The sequence below is a fragment of the Onychostruthus taczanowskii genome, unplaced genomic scaffold, assembly GCF_017590055.1.
Source record: "Onychostruthus taczanowskii isolate IOZ18803 unplaced genomic scaffold, ASM1759005v1 scaffold54, whole genome shotgun sequence".
In the NCBI taxonomy this organism is placed as follows: Eukaryota; Metazoa; Chordata; class Aves; order Passeriformes; family Passeridae; genus Onychostruthus; species Onychostruthus taczanowskii.
Genome location: NW_024503013.1, coordinates 5,164,504 through 5,186,340, shown reverse-complemented (window position 1 = coordinate 5,186,340; position 21,837 = coordinate 5,164,504). Strand labels below are relative to the sequence as shown.

General features: G+C 40.6%; 1 protein-coding gene across 4 annotated transcripts in view; it reads left to right on the top strand.

The window, feature by feature from the left end:
* Nucleotides 1-226: 226 nt before the first annotated feature.
* PDGFD (platelet derived growth factor D) overlaps nucleotides 227-21,837 on the top strand; it is a 136,970-nt gene continuing 115,359 nt past the window's right edge. For all 4 annotated transcript variants that reach the window (XM_041417033.1, XM_041417031.1, XM_041417032.1 and 1 more), the window contains exon 1: nucleotides 227-372. In XM_041417033.1, the coding sequence (XP_041272967.1) occupies nucleotides 243-372 (130 nt within the window). In that variant the 5' untranslated portion in view covers nucleotides 227-242. The remainder of the gene's footprint in view (nucleotides 373-21,837) is intronic.

Here is a 21,837-nt window from a genome sequence, read left to right as displayed (position 1 = left end):
AGCGCGGCGGCGGTGACCGCTGCTTCGCGTGCTCTGGGGTTTTGCGCTTTTTTTTGAGGGGATTGTGCCTTTTTTGTGCCCCCCCCCCCCCCCCGCCTACAACTCCCCCAAACACACAAGCAACCTGCAACAATCAAAAAGTCCGGTAAGGGGGAAGAGAACACGAGCGAAGGAAGCACACTCGTCGGGAGAGGAGAGCCCGTTTCTTCGCAGAGACACGGTCCCGCTCTCAGCTGGTCCCAATGCAACTGCTCATCCTCCTCCTGCTCTACGCCGTCGTCTGTGCGAACTTCTGCAGCCGTCAGGGCACCACCGCCCCTGCCCAGAGCGGATCTATAAAAGCCCTGCGGGCTTCCAACATCAGGCGAGATGGTAGGTGTCCTGCTGCTTTATTTATTCCCAAGGGCTGCTTATGCGGGGGGTGCCCTTAAGCGCGCCTCGGGGCTACCGCTCTCCTGTCCCGGGAGCGAGGGCCGCGTACCCAGAGGGCGACTGGGGTCGGTCCGGGTGGGGTCCCGGCCCGGGGGGCTCAGCCAGGTCGTGGGGTCGGTCTCCGGGGTCCCGTCCCGGCGGCCGGGCCGGGAGCGTGTGGCCAGGTGGCAGGAGGGAGGTGTGGGCTGAGGGGGGCACTCTGCCCGGCGGCTGCACCTCCGAGCCGTCCCAAACTTCTCGGGGCAACTTCGGGGAGGTACCCCCAGCGTCTTGTCTGGACTTCGCCCTGACAAGGCGGAGTGCTCGGTCCCGGCTGCCCAGGCGGGCCCCGCCGGGCGTCCCTGGGCACCCCCGGGCCCTTGTCCCCCGTGTGCCCGTGATGTGCCGGCGGCGGGGCAGAACGGGGCGAGCGGCGGCTTCGTGGCGTCTCCGGCCACACGGCGGCCGCGGCGGGGGCTCTCATGGGCGGTGTGTCGGGGGCGCTGCCATCGCCCCAGAGCTCCTTGGCCGGGAGCGGGATCGTCTCCCGGCCCTGCCACAGCCTCGCCGCCTTCGAGTCCTGTCGAAGGGCTGTCGGCGTGCTGCTCGGCGAGTTAGGGGACTTCCTCGAGCGGAGGATCTGAGCCCAGGGCTTGGATCTGAGCTGGATCGGCTGGGCACTGCCCCACCAGGACTGGCCTCGTCCCTTGTGATGGCCGGGGATGCTGCGCACCCCTCAGGGCGGCAGCAGGCTCTCAGACACCGCCCGCCCCTGAGGCAGGGTGTTCTCCGCCTGAGCTTCGCTGCTGTTCCCTCCGGGCTCTGCCGGCAGAGGATGTCCTGGACAGCCGAGGTGCTGCCCAGGGTCTGCAGCGCAGCAGTGCGGGACGCAGGTGCCTCCAGTGAACGTGGCCGTGTGCCGTGGCCCCACGGGCAGTGAACGGGGAGACTGCATGGAAATAGCGCTGCTGAAATTCACCTCTAGAATCCACGACTTTCAGTTTGGGAAGAGTGATGGGCCTTTGGCCAGGGAGCAGCCTGGAATGTTCCAGCCTCACGTGGGAGAGCTTGCTTTTGCACGGTACCTTGTACGTTCTTAGACGACAAAATGCAGGATGTTCTCCTTGCAAATGAACAGAGTTAACATCAGTCTTCAAGTTAACATCTTCCAGTTGATAGCAGTTATGTATTTTATAAACCCTTTTCAAAAACCCAGGCCCTTGAGCCATTTCCAAGACTGTATTTGCCAGTGTTTATTTTCCAGCATGTATACAATGCATGTAATGGGTATAGAGTTGATTTAGGAAGATGTTTTTGTTTAAAGTTTGGAGCCATATTGAACTTAATAATATTTTTTATGCCTTTCTAGTCACTGAAAGAGGACTTAGAGAAGGTGGAAGATTTTTTCTTTTAATGGAAATGTTGAGTGAGGAAGCAGGACAGAATTGCAGTTCTTTCTGACAAGTCAAATTTAATCTCATTAAAGAAAAAAAAAAAGTTTGTGTTTGGAATAAAAGTACATATTTGTTATTTCTGTTTCATTCTTTAAAATTATTCTGTGTTCTGTCAAGCTTCATGACTTGTTAGCCTGCCATCTTCATAGAAGAACTGAGACCATCTCTGAATAAGGCTAAGCAAGCTTCCATCCAGCTCAAACTTCAAACAAGTTTTTTCATTGAAAACTTACATACTTAGAACATCAAAACTTGTACTACTCTGATCATCTCTGTATAGACAATGAAGAAATCATTAACCCCTAATATAAATAAAGTTTTTATATTACTGGAAGTATGATGGGTGTTTTACTCCTCAGAAGACTTCCTGTGGTGAAATTGATTCTAGGACTGAAGAAGAGAACCAGCCTCTGAAATTATTACTTAATTGCTGTCTTCCTAGTTGTGATAATTTAACAATTTGATTAAGCTTTGCACCTTTAAAATTACCTGAGGCAGCTTGTAGTAGTTGATCTTTGTGGGTACCAGGTGGACTAACACTGGGGATGTTGGAAGGTGGCAGATCTATGTGTAATTGCATCCTACCTTTCATCTTTGCTGGGACATGTGCTGGTGAGCCTTGCAGCCTACAGTGAATGTGCCCGTGCTGAAGTCAGACACTTCTGCAATTCTTGAGTGGATGTTCCGAATGTACTGGAGAGGTCACAGGCTTCGATGGAGACTACATGCAGACCCCTAGCATGCTGCAGCCTTGCTCTCTCCCTGTGCTTGGGAATCCTGTTGCTTTTTCTCTGCAAAGGATTGTGTGTTCTGGTGTGGGGTTTCAACATTTAAAGCAGATCAGCTGCTGATCTCCCTGATTTTACACAAATGAAACTGTTGCTTGAGTTCCTTCACTGAGGGTCTCTATTTCTACAGCCAAAGGTTTTGAGCAGTATTCCAAATGTTGCATGCATGTGACAGACTCACAAGCAAATGCTTAGACCACAGTTGGCTGTAGGCCACTAATAGTATTTCTGTCTTTTGTAATTCGCAGTGGTGTTTTTGTGTTGTTTTGGTCTGAGGTAATTATATGGAACAGCATGAAAGACATGTGAGTTGTGTTGCTGAGTCAGACAGTATTTTTTGCTTTGTAAATATTTGCGGACATGACAATACAGAATGGGATCTGAGAGCATGCAGTACATTGGGGTAAATGTGTTACAACAGTCTCTCTCAAAACACATAGCAAAGATAAAAAGTAGTTTAATGTTATGTTCTGGGTTGATGATCATGATTATTAGGTTTTGAAATTAAAATATAAGAGGAAAAAAGGCCTATTCAGCTTCAAAAAAAAAAATCTTGGTAAGTTCATGACCACCTGCACATTTTATTAAAAAAAAAAGGCCACCCTTTGAGTTCCAGTTCCAAGCAGGATAACCTAGTGGTACTGCATACACAGAGTTTAATATGGAGGCTTAGTCTTGCTTCTGGCCAGAACAAACCTTTGCAGTGTGCATGATTCAGTATTGCCTTTGTTCTTTCAGACTAAAAGAAGTTGGCCTATTTGTAATTGCTCTTACTTAAGACTGAAGTTGATCTTATAAGAAATCTATGGAGGAGGGCAGCTCATACAAAAATTGCCATTTAATGACTACCAAACCTAACCAGACTGTACTTTCTGCTGAAGATATTAAGAATATAAATAACTTGCTTACAAGACATCCTCTTGTCCTAGTTGAAGGACGGTCATTGATGACTCAGCAGTCCAGTGTAGCACTAATCAATTTTTTAGTGTCCTGGAGGTGCCAGAGACATTTATAGCACAAGTACTGGTATTCACTTAGAGTGTTTATTAATGCTATTAAGTTAAGTACTTTGAAGTTCATCAGAATAACACAGAGGTCTTCCAGATGCTTCCATTGTTCTATTTTGACTCAGTTTCCCAGTTTGCAGTATGCAGGTAATACGGCCTAATTACAAGAAGTATGATATTTTGCTTCTTCTATTTTGGTTGTTTATGTGTACTTGGAATTGAACAGTGGAAGATAAAAAGTGCTAAATAATATTATTTACTGTATAATGTCTAACTGAAACATCACATGCTTTTTCTTATCAGTTATTGAACAAACATCTGCTTAGTATAGGGAAGTATGCCTAGGCTGTATCTTCAGACTAAGCATCACCATACATACTTTAAACTTCAAACTCCAGAGTTCAAAGAAAAAACAGAACTGAACAGACAGCATAGTGTCAGGTCATTTCAATATGTAAACAACTGAAAGCCATGGAATCAGTATCTTCTGATGTGGATTTGAAACCATAACATCAGATGACTCATTATAAGATTCTGCACTCTTGTGGTTTTCATTATGAATCCAAAAAAACCTGGAATTTTCAAACTTTGCTTTGCTTGTGCACCACCAAAATACAAGGAAAAAACTGCACTTTATAATTCTGGAGAACTGCCAACAGCTTTTAGCTCTTTAAGGCCTGGTCCAAATGGATGTATGCCATTAACTCTACCCTCTTCTTTCCTGTGTTGGCTGATGCCTAATCACAGGGAAAAGTATATGGTGATTTGGGCAGTATTCTCTCACCAAACAAATGTTAAGTGCCTGTTTTGGGGAGAAAATTGTGTTCTTTTCTGTTTTTTGGTTGTTTGGTTGGTTTTTTAAAGAGGATAGATTTAGATTAGATGCTATAAGGTCCCTTCCAACCCAAGCCATCTTATGATTTTATGGTATTAGGAGGAATTCTTTACTGTGGATGTGGTGAGGCCCTGGCACAGGTTACCCAGAGAGGTCTGTGCAAGGGGTTTCTTCAGGCTGGTCTAGTGCAAAGTGTCCCTGCTCATGGCAGAGGGATTGGAACTAGATGACCCTCAAGGTTCCTTTCAACCCAAACCATTCCACGACTCTGTGATGTTATGTTTCCTTGATTCTATGAAATGTCTCTGGTATCACTAATGGTTTAGAACATCACTTTTGGAATGCACTTGCTGAGTACTTTTATAATAGGCTTGTATACATTTTTTAGAGGACTCTGGTAACATAAAATTGTGTCAACTGTAAAATGGCCAAAATAAATTGTTTTTTACAGGCTTTATTTCCTTGTTTTCTAGATTTTGTATAGAAATACGTATTTCAGGCTTCATCAGTTAAAAAAAAAGCCTTACTAATTTCCCTGCAGTAATGCACTTTGGTCTACAATTATGTGACTTTGATGATGTCTCTTATCTGTATAATTAACAGTTTGGACTGAAACATCAAGGCATATTGCATGAGAATTCCAGCCCTGACTCAGCAGCAAGCAGCACAGAGGAATTCTCTAAAGGAACTTGAAATACGTTTTATCAGGCAGATGTATATCATAGTGTAAGTCACTATAAATTCTTCAGTCTCTTGAAACTTCTTGGTTTTCATTCTGGGCTTTTTAAAGTATTACTGTGAAGCTGAATTAGGCCAGCTAATTCTTAAAGGGCTGGAAGAGAAAACTTAGTTGTATTGCTTTGATGTGTGGAAACTGGACAGTGCGGAAAATCTGAAATAATGTTGGGAGTTCTTTTCCACTGTTGTGCCAGCCACATAGATGTTGTGTTTCATAAAACATCTAGAAATAGGCATAAATAGAAAATTCACAGAGGATCATTAGTGCAGTAATATTCATCATGTGCTTAACTTTGACCATCTTCATAATTCTGCTAAAGTCAAGGGCTTCAAGTCATACAGGACAGTGTAATAAGAAAGCTCAAATAGCTTCTATGTAAATTAGGTGAGTAAAAATATATATTTTTTATTAATCAAGTGTACCAAGGATTTGCAAAATTAGGAATCATAGAATTGTTTAGGTCGGAAAAGACCTCCAAGATCATCAAGCCCAGCTGTTTACTGAGTGTGGGAACTCAACACATACAATTGGCCTTGGGCCCTCAATCCAGCCTGTCCAGATCCCTCTGCAGAGCCTTCCTACCCTGCAGCAAACCAACACTCCTGCCCAGCTTGCTTTTGTCTGCAGGCTTGCTGAGGGTGCACTCACTCATCCAGGGCATCGATAAAGATATTGAACAGGACTGGCCCCAGTACCGAGCTTGTAACTCCATTCAGCACCACTCTCTGGACTTGAACAATAGGATAGTCTTCTATACAGGAAATAATGCACCTCTCCTAGCCATTTCTGCAGGATAATCTGTGAGATATGGTGTCAGAAGCTTTACTAATGTGTCTTGGGACTGGCTGAGATGGAGTTAATTTTCCCCACATGAGCCCTTAGTGCTGTGGTCTACTTTGGTAGTTAGGAAGGTGTGGATGAAACAGCTGTGTTGTGACAACTGCTGAGCAGTGCTGGCACAGCACCAGGGCTGTCTCTCTAACATTCTGCCCCTCTCAAGTGGCTGGGAGTGGGAAAGGTCGGGGGATGGGGCACAACCGGGCCCAAATTACCCAAATGGGTATTCCATACCATGTGACATCAGCTCAGATATAAAAGCTAAAGGAGGGAGGAGGAATGGGGGATATTTGTTATTTTACAGTGTTTGCCATCCAGAGCAATCACTACATGTGCTGCAACTTTGGGAAGTGGCTGGATATCACTCCCTGATGGAAAGTAGAGAATAAACTTTTTTCTCTTTGTTTATACACACCAAATTTTTGCCTTTTTTTGTTTAGTGAAATGCCTTACATCAAGCTACAAGTTGTTTTCCATCTTACTTTCTCTCCCTTGTCCCACTGAGAAGGGGGGTGATAGAGAGGCTTGATGGGCACTTGGTGTCCAGTCAAGGTAAACCCACTACATAAAGTCCAGGCAGACCACATCCACAGCCTTTCCCTCATCCATTGAGAGGATCACCAGACCTTCTTCTGGTTGCAGAAGGAGATCAGGTTGGTCAATCAGGACCTGCCTTTCCTACAGCCATGCTGACTGGGCCTGACCCCCTGGCTGTCGTGCATGTTCTGCATGATGACACTCTGTTGACAAGGTGTGCTGACTTTCCCCTGCACTGAGCTCAGGCTGATAGGCTGGTATTTCCGTGTATCTTCCTTCTGGCCATTCTTATACATGGGTGCCACATTTGCTGACCTCCAGTTAACTGGACCTTCCAGATTTGCTAGGACTGTTGGTAAAGGGTGGAATGTGGTTTGGTGAGGACTTCTGCCAGCTCTCAAGACCCTTGGGTGGATCCCATCTGTCCCCATATACTAATGTCTAAGTAGTGTAGCAAGTCACTGATCATTTCCTTTTGGATTGTGGGGGCTTCGTTCTGCTCCCTGTCCCTCTCTTCCAGCACAGGAGGCTGGATACCCAAAGCAAATTAATCTTACTATCAAAGTCTGAGGCAAAGAAGGCATATGTAGCTTTGGCTTTTCTACAGGTGTTGCTATGTGTTTGTCAGTTGTATTTAGTCTATCAGAATAAAAAAGTATGTGTATATATATATATATATCATAGGCATTAGTCTTTCTTACATGCATTTGCAGATTAAATAAAATTTTTATCTTTAGAATATCATCAAATGTCGCAAAATATTCACCTATCACAGAATCACAAAATATGTTTAGATGGAAGGGACCAAGAATGATCATTGAGTCCAGTTCAGTGATTTTAATTCTTAAAAGTTTTTAGCAACCCCAAAGAAGGACTGCCTGGCCTTCTCTGACTTTTGTGCACCTGCAGGGATTTGACATCAGGATGCTAAAAGAGTCCTATGAAATACCATGAAGGCTCTGTGTTGGCATTCGCTGTAGTATGACTTTGCATACTAATGCAGAGAAATTTAGTAGTAATCTTTTTAGTCAGTTGATTCAGGCTATATTCAATAATTGCCTCCAAAATTCCACTATTGTATTTATGAGGTTGATTACATAATACTACATTTTGGATAAAAGAGAGCGCTTCTGGTGAGGTTCTCTTGGCTGAAATACTGGATTGCATAGAGTTGTTTGGCAGTTTGTTTCAAATCAGTCTCCTGTTTACAAAGCTAAGGAAGTGTCCTGTTTAGTGTGAAACTGGAGATACTTTCTCTTGGGAGTTTGGGTTTGGCTCTAATATTTTTGGTAGTGAATAAATCCTCCATGATCTTGAGCTTCCTATTGAACTTAAGTAATCTTCAGTTTCATGTTTCCTTTTTGATCTGTATCCCACACTGTGAAGGCCAACATTGCATGTTTCTGCTTTGTTAATTAGAGCTCTACATATTTGGAGATGGTGCAGGAGGACACACTTACCTTCTGTTCAAACTTCATGCCAGTGTATTTTAACCCTGCTGTGCCTAGGGACTTGATGATGTTGAGACTCTGTAAAACTATTAATTAGGCAGTAAGTCCATGAACAACTTGAAAAATAGCCATCTTGAATTTTGTTGCACTAAAATCAATGACAAAACTTCCATTAGCCTGGCACACAGTTCACATGAATTAGTACAGGATAAAATAAAACGTGTAGGAATTCAGTGATGAGTTTGTAATACAATCACTCTTAGAAATATTTAATTTGAAAAAGACCCTAAGATTGAGTGGTTACAGCCTCCTTTCAGGGAGTTGTAGAGGGTGATAAGATCCCCCTGAGCTTCCTGTTCTCCAGGCTGAAAATCCCCAGTTCCCTCGGCCACTCCTCATCAGACTTGTGCTCCAGACCCTTCCTGAGCTTTGTTTCTCTTTGGATGTGCCCCAGTACCTCATTGTCTTTCTTGTAGTGAGGGGCTTGTATACAGTACTCAAAGTTCCGATGTTTGGTTAGTGTCCATGCGCTGAGACAAACCAAACAAATCCTTTGCACTGATAGAGATGGACGGGTAGCTGACGTAGTTACAGATTGTGTAGCAAAAATACGGAACAAAGCCTTGTATTCAAATGTCCAGTTTCTTTTTCTCCTACTTTACGTGTCACCCACAGGATATCCTACAAGTGACTTCAGCTGCGGTACATTTCTAAACAAGACCACAAGGAAACCTGTCCATATTTTTCAGTGTCTTTCATTGTTTCTGCTTGTTTTTTAAAGAGGCTCCAAATGTAATATGCGGGGGTTTCTGTTATTGTTTCTTTTTGGATCAGTTGCAAAAGATTTTTCTCATAGTTGAATGTATTTCTAATCTGATGTGACTCACGAAAAAAAGTGGATTGAGGATGAAGCAGAGACCCAGACTGGCTAGAGAGAAGGAATAAAAAGAGATACACAGAATGTTGATCACTGGATGTACTGTGGGATCTAGAAACCCTTTATGTACTGTTCTGCCCTTAATTTTTCAGCCAGTTTTCTTGAAAGATAAATCTTTTGCCTTAGCAAACCAGTGGCAGTAATGCTGAGTGAGAACAGCAAGCAGGTGGTGATAGTGCCTTGGCATTCTTCGTGGAGATGGACCAACACAGCTTCTTAATCATGATTCCACAGCAGGGATAATCACTGATAGGAGTGATTTCACTCACACATCCAGATGCCAGTAAAAGGATTTAAGACCTCCTTGTAGAAGCCTACGGGGAATTTTCTCCTTTGAAATTGATAGAAAGCCCCAAAGTTATGGCACTGTTTCCCTTTGTAGATCAAGTTGTAAGCCTGTTCCCTTGCTCCATTAGCCACATTCATATTGCTTTGTTAGGTTTCTGAATGTTTGGCAGTTCACACAGGGTGATGCTGGATTGCTTCGTCGCTAGCCATATGGTGTGACCTGGGGTTCCCAAACCCCCAGGTATGCATGTATCACTGCTACTCTAGTAGGGTGTCTTTGAAATTGTGAGAAGGGGAAAGGGATTCTTGGGTTTTTTTTCATCCTCCTAATGGAAGAAAACTGTTCTGTACCTGAATAGGCTTGGCTTTATTTTTGTTTGGAATTAATACTTGTCACCCAGGAGAGCTTATTGACATGATATGCATTTCTCACCAGTTCCTGGCATTTATAAGATCCTGGAAAATTAAACTCTTCTTTTAAGCAAAATACAAAATTCTACTATCATATATAGTAGTGAGCTGGCTGCTCCTAATATGTGTGTGGTCTGCTGCTACATAATTAGCCTGTGCAAACATTTGAACTTCTAGAGTCAGTTCAGTGCACGTGCCCTGTTTACAGTATACTCAGGGTGTCTTGAGTGGTGCCTCCGAGAAATGGCTGCAGTGACATCCCCATCTTTGCAGAACCCTTGTGTAATGTTAAGGTGTCTTGAGTCTGTTCTTGGACCTGCATGGCAAAGCCTGATCTCCATACATACAGCCTTGCCTCCCAACAGACTTCAAGAAATGAGGAATTCTCTTGGCCATGTGACAACATAGAACCAAACATCACTCCAGAAATAAACTTATTTGCGCCACAGACGAACCTCATGCTATACTTTAGCATGCATTTGAGGACTGATCCTGTACCTGTGTTGCTCCCACACTGGCAAGCAAAGGAGGATGAGAAGTGGATCAGTATGGCTGATCTTGCTCTTTCCCTAGTCTCCTCACCAGTCACAGCATACACAGTAAGCCTTTCCTGGGCAGTGCACATGCGTTTGACGATATTTTCCTGCAGGCAATATCACTATATGTAAATTCCTTTAGTTTCAATGTCAGTGTTGAGCCCTGGCAGCTTGGAGAGGCAGAAGTGCCACCCACAGCCAAAGTGGCACATGGGCAAAGACTGGAGATCCTTACCAGGGTGCATCTGTCCTTAAAATGCTGTGGCCTTGCTGTCTGTGCTGTTCTACCTCCTGTCTGCTTTCCTTCTCAGAGCTGCCACTGTTTTTGCAGACTGAGAGCCATGTGCCATGCATAAGGTAAAATTACAGGCCACATGAATAGCCAGTTTTGGGGAACAAAGAATTACACAAAGTGACAGTGTGATGTCATGTATAAAAATCAAATATCTTGGTTTTCACATGCTTGCCTGAATATGACTTCAGTGGCATGGGAGTTAAATAGCAGTCTCTTCTCTAAAGAAACCCTGGAACAAAACAGGGAAAGCTATTATTCTGGTTTTGTTACTTTGCACTTTTGTTCCCTGGGTTTGGTTTCATCTAGTGCATAAGGATATAGAGGAAGGTCACGAAGAAGAAATCACAATGACTGGATATGTCAGTTCAGTTTATTTTTTTGAAGAATGACTTTAAAGGCCTTTTTATCAATGTGTGCAGGATATTTTTCAAGGCTTGCAGGAGCTCCCTTTTATTTTTGTACAGGGATCTTGTCTCAGGATTTGTCTCCAATGACTGTGCCATTTCCTGATTCTCCTGCTATCTTTTGTGCCATCACCAACCTTTGCAGGATCTAAAGTTAAACCTTGTCAAGCAAATTGCTTTTAAAGCTTACCTTAGGCAAGGGAAAAAGTGTCACCTGTTTTTCTTTCAGAAGTCAGACAAAATGTATTTCTATATATGCTTTTACAGTGAACTGATTGCAAATTTAAGTACATGTCATTGCAGTTTTGACAATGAATTGCTAGCACATCAATTTCAAAAAGGTATTTGAAGGTAGCTTCAAAGGTATTTGGCCAAACCAGAACAAAAATACCGTGAGCTGCCTTGTTTCATTCTAGGGAAATACCCAGCCTTGTCACCTAATGCAGCTTCTCCTTCCCTTCTCTTACCAAAGCTGGGAGAGAAGCATTTCCTGCAGTTATTTATTATAAATCAGTATTGTAGAATTTTTTTAATTTTTATTTTACAGTTACTGTGGCTAATGCGAAACCTATTCTTAAAAGACAAACCACTATGAACTACATTATTGAACAGTATTATCATTATCTTGCTGACTTGACGTTCTTTCCAGTTAAAAGTTGCTTAAAATTGCCAGACAAAATAGAGGATCTGGTGCCAGCATGTGAAGCCAGGCAGGTCTCTAAATTGGTTTTGACAGAGGTTCTCTGTGTGCAGCAGCAGCTGGCAGAGCTTTTCACAGAGTATGAGTGGGCCTGGTGAAGGAGCTGACTTGTGGAAACCCAGGGAGCTCCCACTGGGGGCTTGGCTGAGCCTCTGTCAGAGAGCTACCTGAGACATAGACCGTGCTTGCTTATGATGGACACTAACAAAGAGTTCTTACCCATAATGGTTGCTGAATGGTTTCACATGGAATGTCCACTTTTTCCTGCATGTATGCACAGCATTTCTGTTAAAAAGCTGGTGAATTTTGACCGACTGGTGCTGGCATCTGAGGTTCAGAAAAAGAAATTTGAGAGTAGACTGGCAATACTTGAAGCTGAAGATTCCTAGAACCTGTCAAATCCCCACATTTACTGCATTCAAAACAAAGCACTGCTCTCACAAACTTTTCACTAAATATTTCCTTTTAAAATAAAGGAAAGCAGCCAGAAAGAAAGAAAGCATCAGAGACATTTTCATTTTGCTTTTTGCCAGGAGACAAAAAAACCCAAAAAATAAAAGCACTGTCAGATCGCTGAACATGTGGGTTTAGCCTGAAACATACTTTTTAAAAAAAGAAATTCAAAATCACATTAGGTATAAAGTAGAATTGACTACACAGCCTTGTTAAATGTTCAAAATAAAGAAAACAAATCAACTAAAAGTCTTGAAATTTTTTTTTTTTTTTTTTTGGTGGTGTTGGCGGTTTTTATGTCTTTGGTTTTTTTGTTAGATGCATTGTAGGGCCAGACACAACAGGAGTAAAGGGTGAAATCATGCATGTTCAGCCAGGTGCCTTACCAGCCATGTAGTGAGTGTCATAGGGAAGATGAAGGATCTTCAGCCCTGCCGCGCTTTCCCAAATAGTCTTCCCTTTGGGTACCAACACAGTGCAGTAGAAGGGGGAGGGGTCATTGTAAATGATTGGTAAGGCAGAGGGGTCAGAAGAAGTTGGATAGTGTGCCAAGACTCCTCCTTACTTCCTGCTGGAAGTAACTGCTCCATCTCTTGCTGGTGGATGTGGAAGGGCAACTTCTCGTTCCAGTGTGCACTGGATGGGGCTCGCTCCTGCCTCCCCCTGTGTCTGTATAACTGAAGCCCCATCTTAGCCCTGTGTCAGCAAGGAATCTTATATATTGCCAGATTTGTCTTTTCCCAGTTCCTCCCTGTTGTACTGCAACTCTTGCTAAGAAAAAATGTCCCTGATCATTGCAGGGTGATTGGACTAGATGACATTCAGAAGTCTATTCCAACCAATTTACGCTTAGATTCTATGAAAAAGAAATGATGTGTTCAGACTCTATTCCTCAATGAGCTGTGTGGGAGAGACTGTCCGTGTGCACCTCATGTGAGATATATGTATATTTTATGCATTTGTTTGTCAGTGCATGCCATTTTTACTTCCTGTGTAAAATGGGCACTAGGTGTAGATCCTATCTTCACTTTGTTCCCATGACTGGGAGTAATGCAATTTTAAGTATTGTGTGATTGTGTTCAGTTTGCAAAAAAGTAATTTATGTAATTATGACCTTATTAATGCAGTGTGATTTCAGCTGCAACTCACCTCTTAATAATGAACGGTAAATAAAATGCTAATCTATTTTACAGTTTTTGTGTTGTGAAAGTTCAGGTACTCAGATAACTTAATTAGCACTAATTTCTCCAGTACACTGATTAGTTTCTCAAATTTGTCAATTTTTAGACATCTTAGCTAAAAGTAGTCAAATTGTAATGACGCTGGTATTGCCACTATGGCTTGAGGTCTGTCTCTTCAGTATTAACTGGTATCTTTACATTCATGCTCTATGAATCCATATTTGACTTTCAGTAGAGAAGGGAAGGAACAGTATATATAACAATTATGGCTTTTCTCCCTTGTGGTTGACAGAGGAGAAAGGAACATTACAGAAAACATGAGAGGGAATGTCTTTATGTGTGCTCCCCTCTAGATTTATGTGTGTATGCAAAGAAACATTTGACTGAGGAATACAGTGTCTAGCATTGTACCTCGTAAATCCATCAGGATCACTCAGTCAATACTGGGGCAGCAGCTGATTCTGTCTAATTTTAAGTATGTAAATGATGAGTTACTCTCTTATTATCCTTTAGTGATTACTGTCTCTGTCCTTATGATTATTCTGGTAACTTCTAAACTGAAAAAGGAATACTTCAGACAGCTCCTCATAAAAAAATCCTCTGCTGCAACATGATTCAGGCTTGCATTCATCATATCAGTTCTGGGGATGTCAAGTGGAACTCTTAGTGATTCTCTGGAGTTCTCTGGTTTCTAGTGCTCTAAAGGATCTGGTTTTAAGACCTTAACCATATTCTGCCACCTTCTCCCACGTCCTGTTTGTCTCAGAGAGGTGGTTCCTGTGCCCATGTGCATAGCAGCTAGTCTGCCTGTGGAAAGGTAATCAAACAGTGTGCAGTCTTGCTTGATTCTAGTGCAAATATCTGTTTCCACAGAGCATTACAAAGATAATAGGCAGTATCTATGCTGTAACATTTTCGTTTTTTCCTTTGGCTCTTCATGCCAGAACAATTTGAGAATAATCCTTTTCCGTTTGCCTCTGTTTTGCAAAGAATTCCTGATGGACCGAGTGACATTGTCAGCCAGTGAGAAAGTTTATGTGTCACATATAGTTAGGATTTCTCTCAAATAAGTGCAAAGTTTTAAAGATTCATTTCGTTTCACAATCCTTGGTAGTATGCAAGGTCTTAAGCTGCTGCTATTCTCTCAGTACCTGAGACCTAGCTCTGAATTCAGGTGTCAAAATGGTACAATTTTATTAACGCCCTACAACCTTCTATATAAAATCTATGCTGGACTTCTTATTGTTCTGATAGACATTGAAAAGCAGCTCATGCTTTTTTTGCTTTGACAGTTTTGGTTTTATCTGGACATAAAACTTTAATGCTACAATCCTAAATGTGTTTTCTTAGATATAATATTGGTTTATATTTCAATGAAAATCTTTCTAATCCTATGTTGTTTTGAAGAATTGGTATCATATGGTCTTGATGAAATTAGTAGCTTTTTGAAGGTCTGTTTACTTTTCCTGTATTGTTTACATCTGTTGCATTGCAAACTGAATGCTGGTGGTGCTGCTACTCTCCGCATATTATTCTTCACAAATCTCCATAAAATCCGTAAAATTTTCATTGTGATTATATGTATTTTTCTTTAACTTAGAGCTCCATTGTGTAATAAAAACATTCTTAATAAAAAACGTATGCTATCTAGCTTGAAAAAGAAACCCATTTGAAATCATGACAGCTTATTTGAAGATGTGAGCGAAATGTAATACTTTGCAAAATGTAAGACACATACACTGCAAAAAGCTTTCATTGGAATCTGTTAAATTCTACTTGAAATATTGCTGTTTTTGTAATTATGTATGGAATTGAAGAACTATTTTTATCTCTTGAGGTCAGCCCAAGTTTTTCAACTATAGCACTGTGAGATGCAGTTCATTACATTTCAGTATGGACCACATTTACAGTAGGTTGAATAATAGTTTTGGCATTTCTTTTTTTTTTTTTCCCCAAGATCTGCAATCTTCAATTGCTACTGTATAGAAATTTTGCTTTCATCATACCTGTTAGCAATTTACCTGACAATTGTAGAGTGAATATTCGTTTTTCATTTTGTTCTCTTCTCTCAAAATTGAGAAGTTAGTTTGAGCATAAGAAAGTCCCCGAACCAAACAGATCACTAACAGAACTGGCTTTCTCTTTCAGTCAATAAGTAAAAACCAAATGTACAAAGTCAGCACTGCAGAGAAAAACATCCAGAATAAAAATAGGAACACACCTGCACAGATGCTTTCAAAAAGATTTAAATTTTCATTTTATTTTGGGGCCCATGAATAATTTCAGAAATATGGCGGTTATTGGTGAGTAGAAGCAGTTGGAGTTGATTAATAGGCAAATTTTCTTTTTACTAAGTCGAACATGTTATGGTAATTCTTTTTCTGATATTTTCAACACAATTAGGTGCTTTTTGTTCACTAAGAACTATTTAAAATGCTGAGATATACACATTTTAATTGAATTCTGATTCCTGTCTAAATGGAGCTTACCATAGTCAAAACAACTTTATTATGAATATGTTCTCTGACATCTTAAAAATCATAAAATTCAGGCTGCACAATGTATGTATGATGAGACAAAATAGATTTAAATATTATTAAACATAGCTAATCTTCCTGGGGAGCAGAACTACTTGATCTTGTGCTAGTTATATTTAATTGTAGACAGTGTGTTCTTGATGGTGGTGTCTTTAAATATTCTTTTAAAACAAGCAATCTCGAAAAGTAAAAATGAAAACTCAGAATAAAATGAAGATACAAAGCTAGGTTTCCTACCTGTACCTTTAGAACTGAGCTGAAATCTCAGATGTGATTTGATCCATCTGCCTATCTGCACAATAGATCAGAAAATCTGTCATGAAGTCAGTCACTTCATCTCAGGTCCTGGCTGCAGGCCTTTGCAAAGTGTGTGTACATCTGTGCACAGCCATCTGTATCTATGTGTTGGTTTGCTGTGTGCTTTAAGGGATTCATACACATTTACATTTAGATTGTGTGCCTTACCTTTTAAATGAGGCTGAAATGCAACTGGTAGAGAAAAAAAAAAAAGTTCATTTTAAAAAACTTTGGTGGTTTGAAAAATGGGATCTCTTGCTAAAGCTTTGCTTATAATTGAGGGGGAGAGAAAGACACCTGCAGAGAACTGCTCATCCCATTTGTTTTAGATGTCTGCCTTCAGGTGGGATGAATTACCTTCTGCATGTGTCTTGTTTTTTGCACTCAGAGTAAGCCTAGGGCAAGTAGGTCACTAGCACAGCAAGCTCACAAAATTACCTAAAAATATTTCTGTTTTTATTGCTGTCTGAGAAACATGGTTTGAATCTTCTAGATCTCTTCAAAATGCTGCATTTGTAGGATAAGATTAAAGATTTCTTTAGAGTGATGAGCAATGACATTATAGTAGTTATTTCTGACTAGCAAGTCGTAACAGTCCATTACTCTGCAAAATTATGCTTCAAGAATAAACATTCACTACCACTGCTTCTGGGATAAAATGTGGAGGGTTGACACTACTGTTGGAGTATGAGAAGATTTAGGATTAGATTTGGCTTCCTTTTTTTTTTTTTTTTTTTTTCCCCAGGATCTCAGGCAGTTATTAAATAGACTAAGACCAGCATATACTTCACAAGGTCTTATGTTAGCAATTTTTTATGTGTACAGAGGTCAACTGAGATTAATACATCTCATTCCTGTCAGCTGGTTTAGACCTTACAATGGTATTAGTGTCTGACTCATGGAGAATGAATTTATCAGAGGTTTCTGGCAAGGTCAAAAATCACTGCTTGTAAGAAAGCAGCTCTTGGCCACACCTGGTTGAAGGTACATAGTCACAAAAATAGAGCCAGGGGTTGCTGCAGAGTTGCAAGTGCTGGAGGGAAAAGGGATTGATTGAATACTGCAAAGAACATAATAAATCTTGTTTGGATAACATTCGTAGGAATATACTTTGGGTGTGGGCTGGTTGCATGAGCATGTAAGTGCAAACATGAATTTACATATTTTGAGCCCAGTAGCTCTCTACCTTCTGAATCTTTTCAATTGTGTTTGTCTCACTGCTCGACCAGCTCTTTTCCTTTTCTCTTTCCCCCTCCTAACTCATCCTGACCAAACCCACTCATGCATAGTGCTGACTGAAAGATCTGCACCTGCAGACCTCCTCCCTGGAGCAGCTGTAGTGCATGTAATCATTGACTCCTGCACGTGTTCCTGCACCTCAGACTGTGTAGTGGGAGATATTTGGTACCTATCTGCCGCTCACATGTTGTAAGATACTGTTTTCCCTTGTTGATCAGAAGGTACAAAGCAAATAAAAATAAATAATCCCAAATGTATTTTATGTTTTAGCAATTTCGTCCTTAAATTACCTAAATGCAGATGCAAAATGTCTAAATCTTGCTGTGTTAAGGCTCAAACATAATTTATTTAGTTCAAATCAAGTGTAATTCTTTGTACATTTGAAGTGTTGCAAACTTAAGGCTTTTTACCTCATTGGTAGGCTGCCTTACAGAGTTCCAGGAGTGTTTGGACAATATTTTGAGGCGCATGCTCTGGCTCTTGGGGATGTTGCTGTGCTGGGAGCTGTACTCCTTGATCTTGGTCTTCCAACTCAGCTGATTCTGTGATTCCATTATTCTGTGATTCTGTGAATGTGAACTGCATTTTAAAGTTTTCCCAGTGTTGAGGCATACCGTAATGTTCTCCCTCTGGACTGACAGTGAGGAAGTGAGGATGAGGCTCTTCCCAGCTCCCTGGGAGACATTAATACAGTCTCTCTTCTCTCTCTTTTCCTGCTAGCCTTCAGAAGGCTTACAGAATTGAAATACGTTTGAGGCTTTATCCTCAATTTAGCCAACAGGTTCAAGTTATTAGGGAAACTCACAAGTGGGAATATAGGCATAGAGCAAATCCACACTGGTGATGTTATTGAGTGCTTATGGATTAAAAATAGATTTTGTGTATACCTAGAAGTCCATTTATGGAAACATTACAGCATGAAATCAGGCTTCAGTGCTGCCTAAGCTCTCATTTCACATGAGTGTGGAATAAACTAGCAGTGACTTCAATGGGAATAGAGTATTGGGAGCTTTCAGAAATCCCCATCCAGTCGTATTTTTATTTCTCAGAGAGTTATGAGTATTTCAGATACTAGAATTTAAACACATAAAGGAACAAAGTCAGAGTCATAGAAAGTAGGAATTTCTCTTGTTCAAGCAGAGAAAATGAATGTCTCTTTAAAATGGTAAGTCAAAAGAAATGAAAGCAAGAGCCTGGAGAGATTCTGTTCCATTAAGAATGAACATAAGGTTGTATATCTAAACTTGCCAGTAAAGGTAATTAATGTATAATTCCTATCTAAAAGTAGAACAGATGCATAATATAAATGCCTGTTTGCATGGGAGAAGTAGTAGAGAGGTAAATCACATTTTGGATCTTAGACTGAGATTTATATTGTGTTAGGAACACCATGAGTCTCTAAGGTTTGTTTAGCACTGTGCAATAGTTCTGAAACCAAAATAATTGCATCTAGAAACTAAGTATTCTCTGACCATCGAAATACTGTTTCTGGTTCACACATACAGAATTTACAACACAACTAAAATTTTATAACTCACCATGCTCCATTTCTTTCTTTTCAAGAAAAGACATGGGCAGTTCTTACCACCCCTTTACATTATTTTCTTTCAGCTACTCATATTAAAAAAAACTTATTTGCAACTTTGATGTTTGTCTCCACAAATAATTTGTAGTATTTGTAGTTTAAATAGTATAAATGGTGTGTGTATATATATATATAAAATACATAAATACATATATATAAATGGTTTAAAGGGTATATTTGTCTAGTTGTCTTCTCAAAGTTAAGCATGAAAAGCTGATATACAGAAACATTCAGTAGGGACTTTGAATGCTGCTTTTTTTTTGTCTTACTGCATTTATCTGGTTAAATGAACTGCACCAAAAAGAAAAAAAAAATTGTGTGTGTGTATATATATATATAATAATAATAATAGTAAAAGACCTAGTAAGTAGAAATGCAGAAGTGAGAGGATGTATAAATGGCACAATACTGAAAAGCTAACATGGGGTTCTTTCTTTGACTCTCTTTGGGAATATGGTGGAACCCCATTTAAATGAAAAACAGTAATTCTGTAGAGGTCTCATAAGGATTTATTTACTCAATAAATTCGCTCGCAGAAGTTCATGTGGTAGAAGGCTTGATTCAGAATATTTCTAGAGAATATTTGATTGCATCTAATGTGAGAGAAATGGTTTAATATGTTTTGAGCAATGCTAAGACGCTTCTGGACTTGACCGTATGCCCTGGAAGATAAAGACATTGCTATCTTTTTTTCCAAAGTTCAGTACTGGACCCTGAATGAAATTGTATAGAAACTGTCATTAAATTAAACAAATGTTTATAGGGCTAGGAGTCCAAATAGAATTAAAAAAAAATAAAGTCATGAACTACAAGATGTTTTTCTTTGTTATCTAATATTACAGAATTGCTTATGCCTGTTGTTGTTTTAAGTTGCCCTTTGAGGAACTTGGCACAAGGACTATCAGTAGAGAGTTATCAGACTGAGTGACTGATTTGACCTGTTTCATCAGAGTTCCTTCTTGGCTTCTGTTATTATTGTGCTTAGATTAAACAGAAAAGCAAAGGCAGATGTATGTAATATGTTGGAGATAATGGTTTCGACAAGCTGTGGCTGGTTTTCCTCTCATCAGGTTACTATCTGTTGACATACTGAAAAATTCACTTGGGAGTGATCAAAACCAAAGAATTTTAGCATCAGTCCTCTCTTGGACTGAATAGCTGTCCACTGGGGGAACGGCTAGTTCAGAATGAAGGAACTGAAAGAATAATAGCATTTCATATTTAAATTTTAGTCTGCAAATTGAAGGCTTTCAACATGAATTAAAAGTACAGCTAAGGTACTCCTTTCTCTTCCTGCAGCTCTTCATCTTCATGAGGTTCACAATTATTAGGTGGCTTTTTCCTCCTCCTTTCTGGCTTGATCTTAAAAATGCTGAGAGTTGTGGCTCAGATATAGCAACAAATTTAAATGTGTTGAATCCTGGATGCAGATTACTTGGTGTCCTTCACATTTTGCAAACCTGTGGTCTCTGTACCCTAAGCAGTAGTCCACTTTCAGAGACTTGTTTTGCCTTACGTCTGGAGTTTCCTCATCTTGATTGTCCTCTCCCATTCTTTGACGGAACTATTTCTGTCCTTCATTTTCCTGTGCCACTCATTCCACTTTGTATCCTTCAGCAGGGATAAGTATCGCCTCACACTACCTACAGGTTGTCTCTCTCTTCTCATGCCTTTTTTATTATGCTGTATTAAACTAATTTTTCTAGGGTATGAGGTTTTGCCCATTAAGAAAGCTGCATCTGTCTTCCTGCTAGGCAATATTCTTGAGGTTTTCTCCTGCTCTTCACACTTTCTATAAAATCCTTTGCTAAAATTTACATACTTCATTTGTGCCAGTACTTCACCTTTGTCCCTTTTTTTGCTGACACTGCAACTGAAAGAGTTGCCTCAGTCCAAGTATCTGTATACAGGTCAAGTGAGCTCCATCTTAAAAATAGTATATTCTTTGCTACTGCTGGTGCTACTTGGGGGCTGTAACAAAGCTGTTCAGCAGCCTTCGTACCATTCTGGCCATGACTTGTATGTGCCAAGTTTTCATCTGTTTGCTCCCAGATGAACTCTTCCCTCCATGTTGGGTGTTTCTCTTTCTTTGAAATTAACACTGTGGTGTATTTATAGAAAATGAGCATGTTGTATACTGATAAACTGACCCTTGCTAATGGGAAGATGTTCTGAGTAGTTTTGTTTCCTAGTCCCTTCTGGAACGCAGAACTAGCACTCTGGTCTGCAGTTTTAGCACATGAAAGCTATACTGCTGTTCAAGCACTGGTCAGCGTATTAAAAGTGGCTGAAGACTTACAGAGATGACAGATGAATTAGGTTTTGGGTGCTAAACTATTAAAATTCTTTCCTGAATGACAATAAGTAGTTTTATGAGCAGTGAACCAGTAAAGATTGGTTTCTTTAGGGTTTTCAGCCTTTATGATGAGAGCCAGTGTGGATTTCCTGATACCTGGTAAAGGTCCTCTGATTGTGCAGCCTTTTCCTGAACCATTGTCATTAGCAGAACCCCTGTTGCTAGCTGGCATCCTGTTTTCTCTTAACTTGCAGAAATACTGTACTTTGCAGCCTCTTTTCCTACCTCATATTGGTTCCAATGGGACTGAAGGTTAAAAATCCAGTAGTGGTTATTGATAATGAGGCATGGAGACTTAGTGTGCTTCCATGGGTAACCAGCTCTAAAATTCTGCATGTTAATGTGTGCCTTGTACAGGATCCCTTTGGCTATTGAATGCTATTGTGCATGCTTCAATCGAAGTGTAATTACTAAATAATAGCTCACCAAGTGAATGTGTCACATACTTAAAAGTAGCAAGGTAGTTTGATAAAAAATATATATGACTAAAGAGTTTTTGTGGAAACAGTCTAAAGGCTCGTCTCCTATCTCTGTCTGCTTATCACAGTTCTTGGTGGAA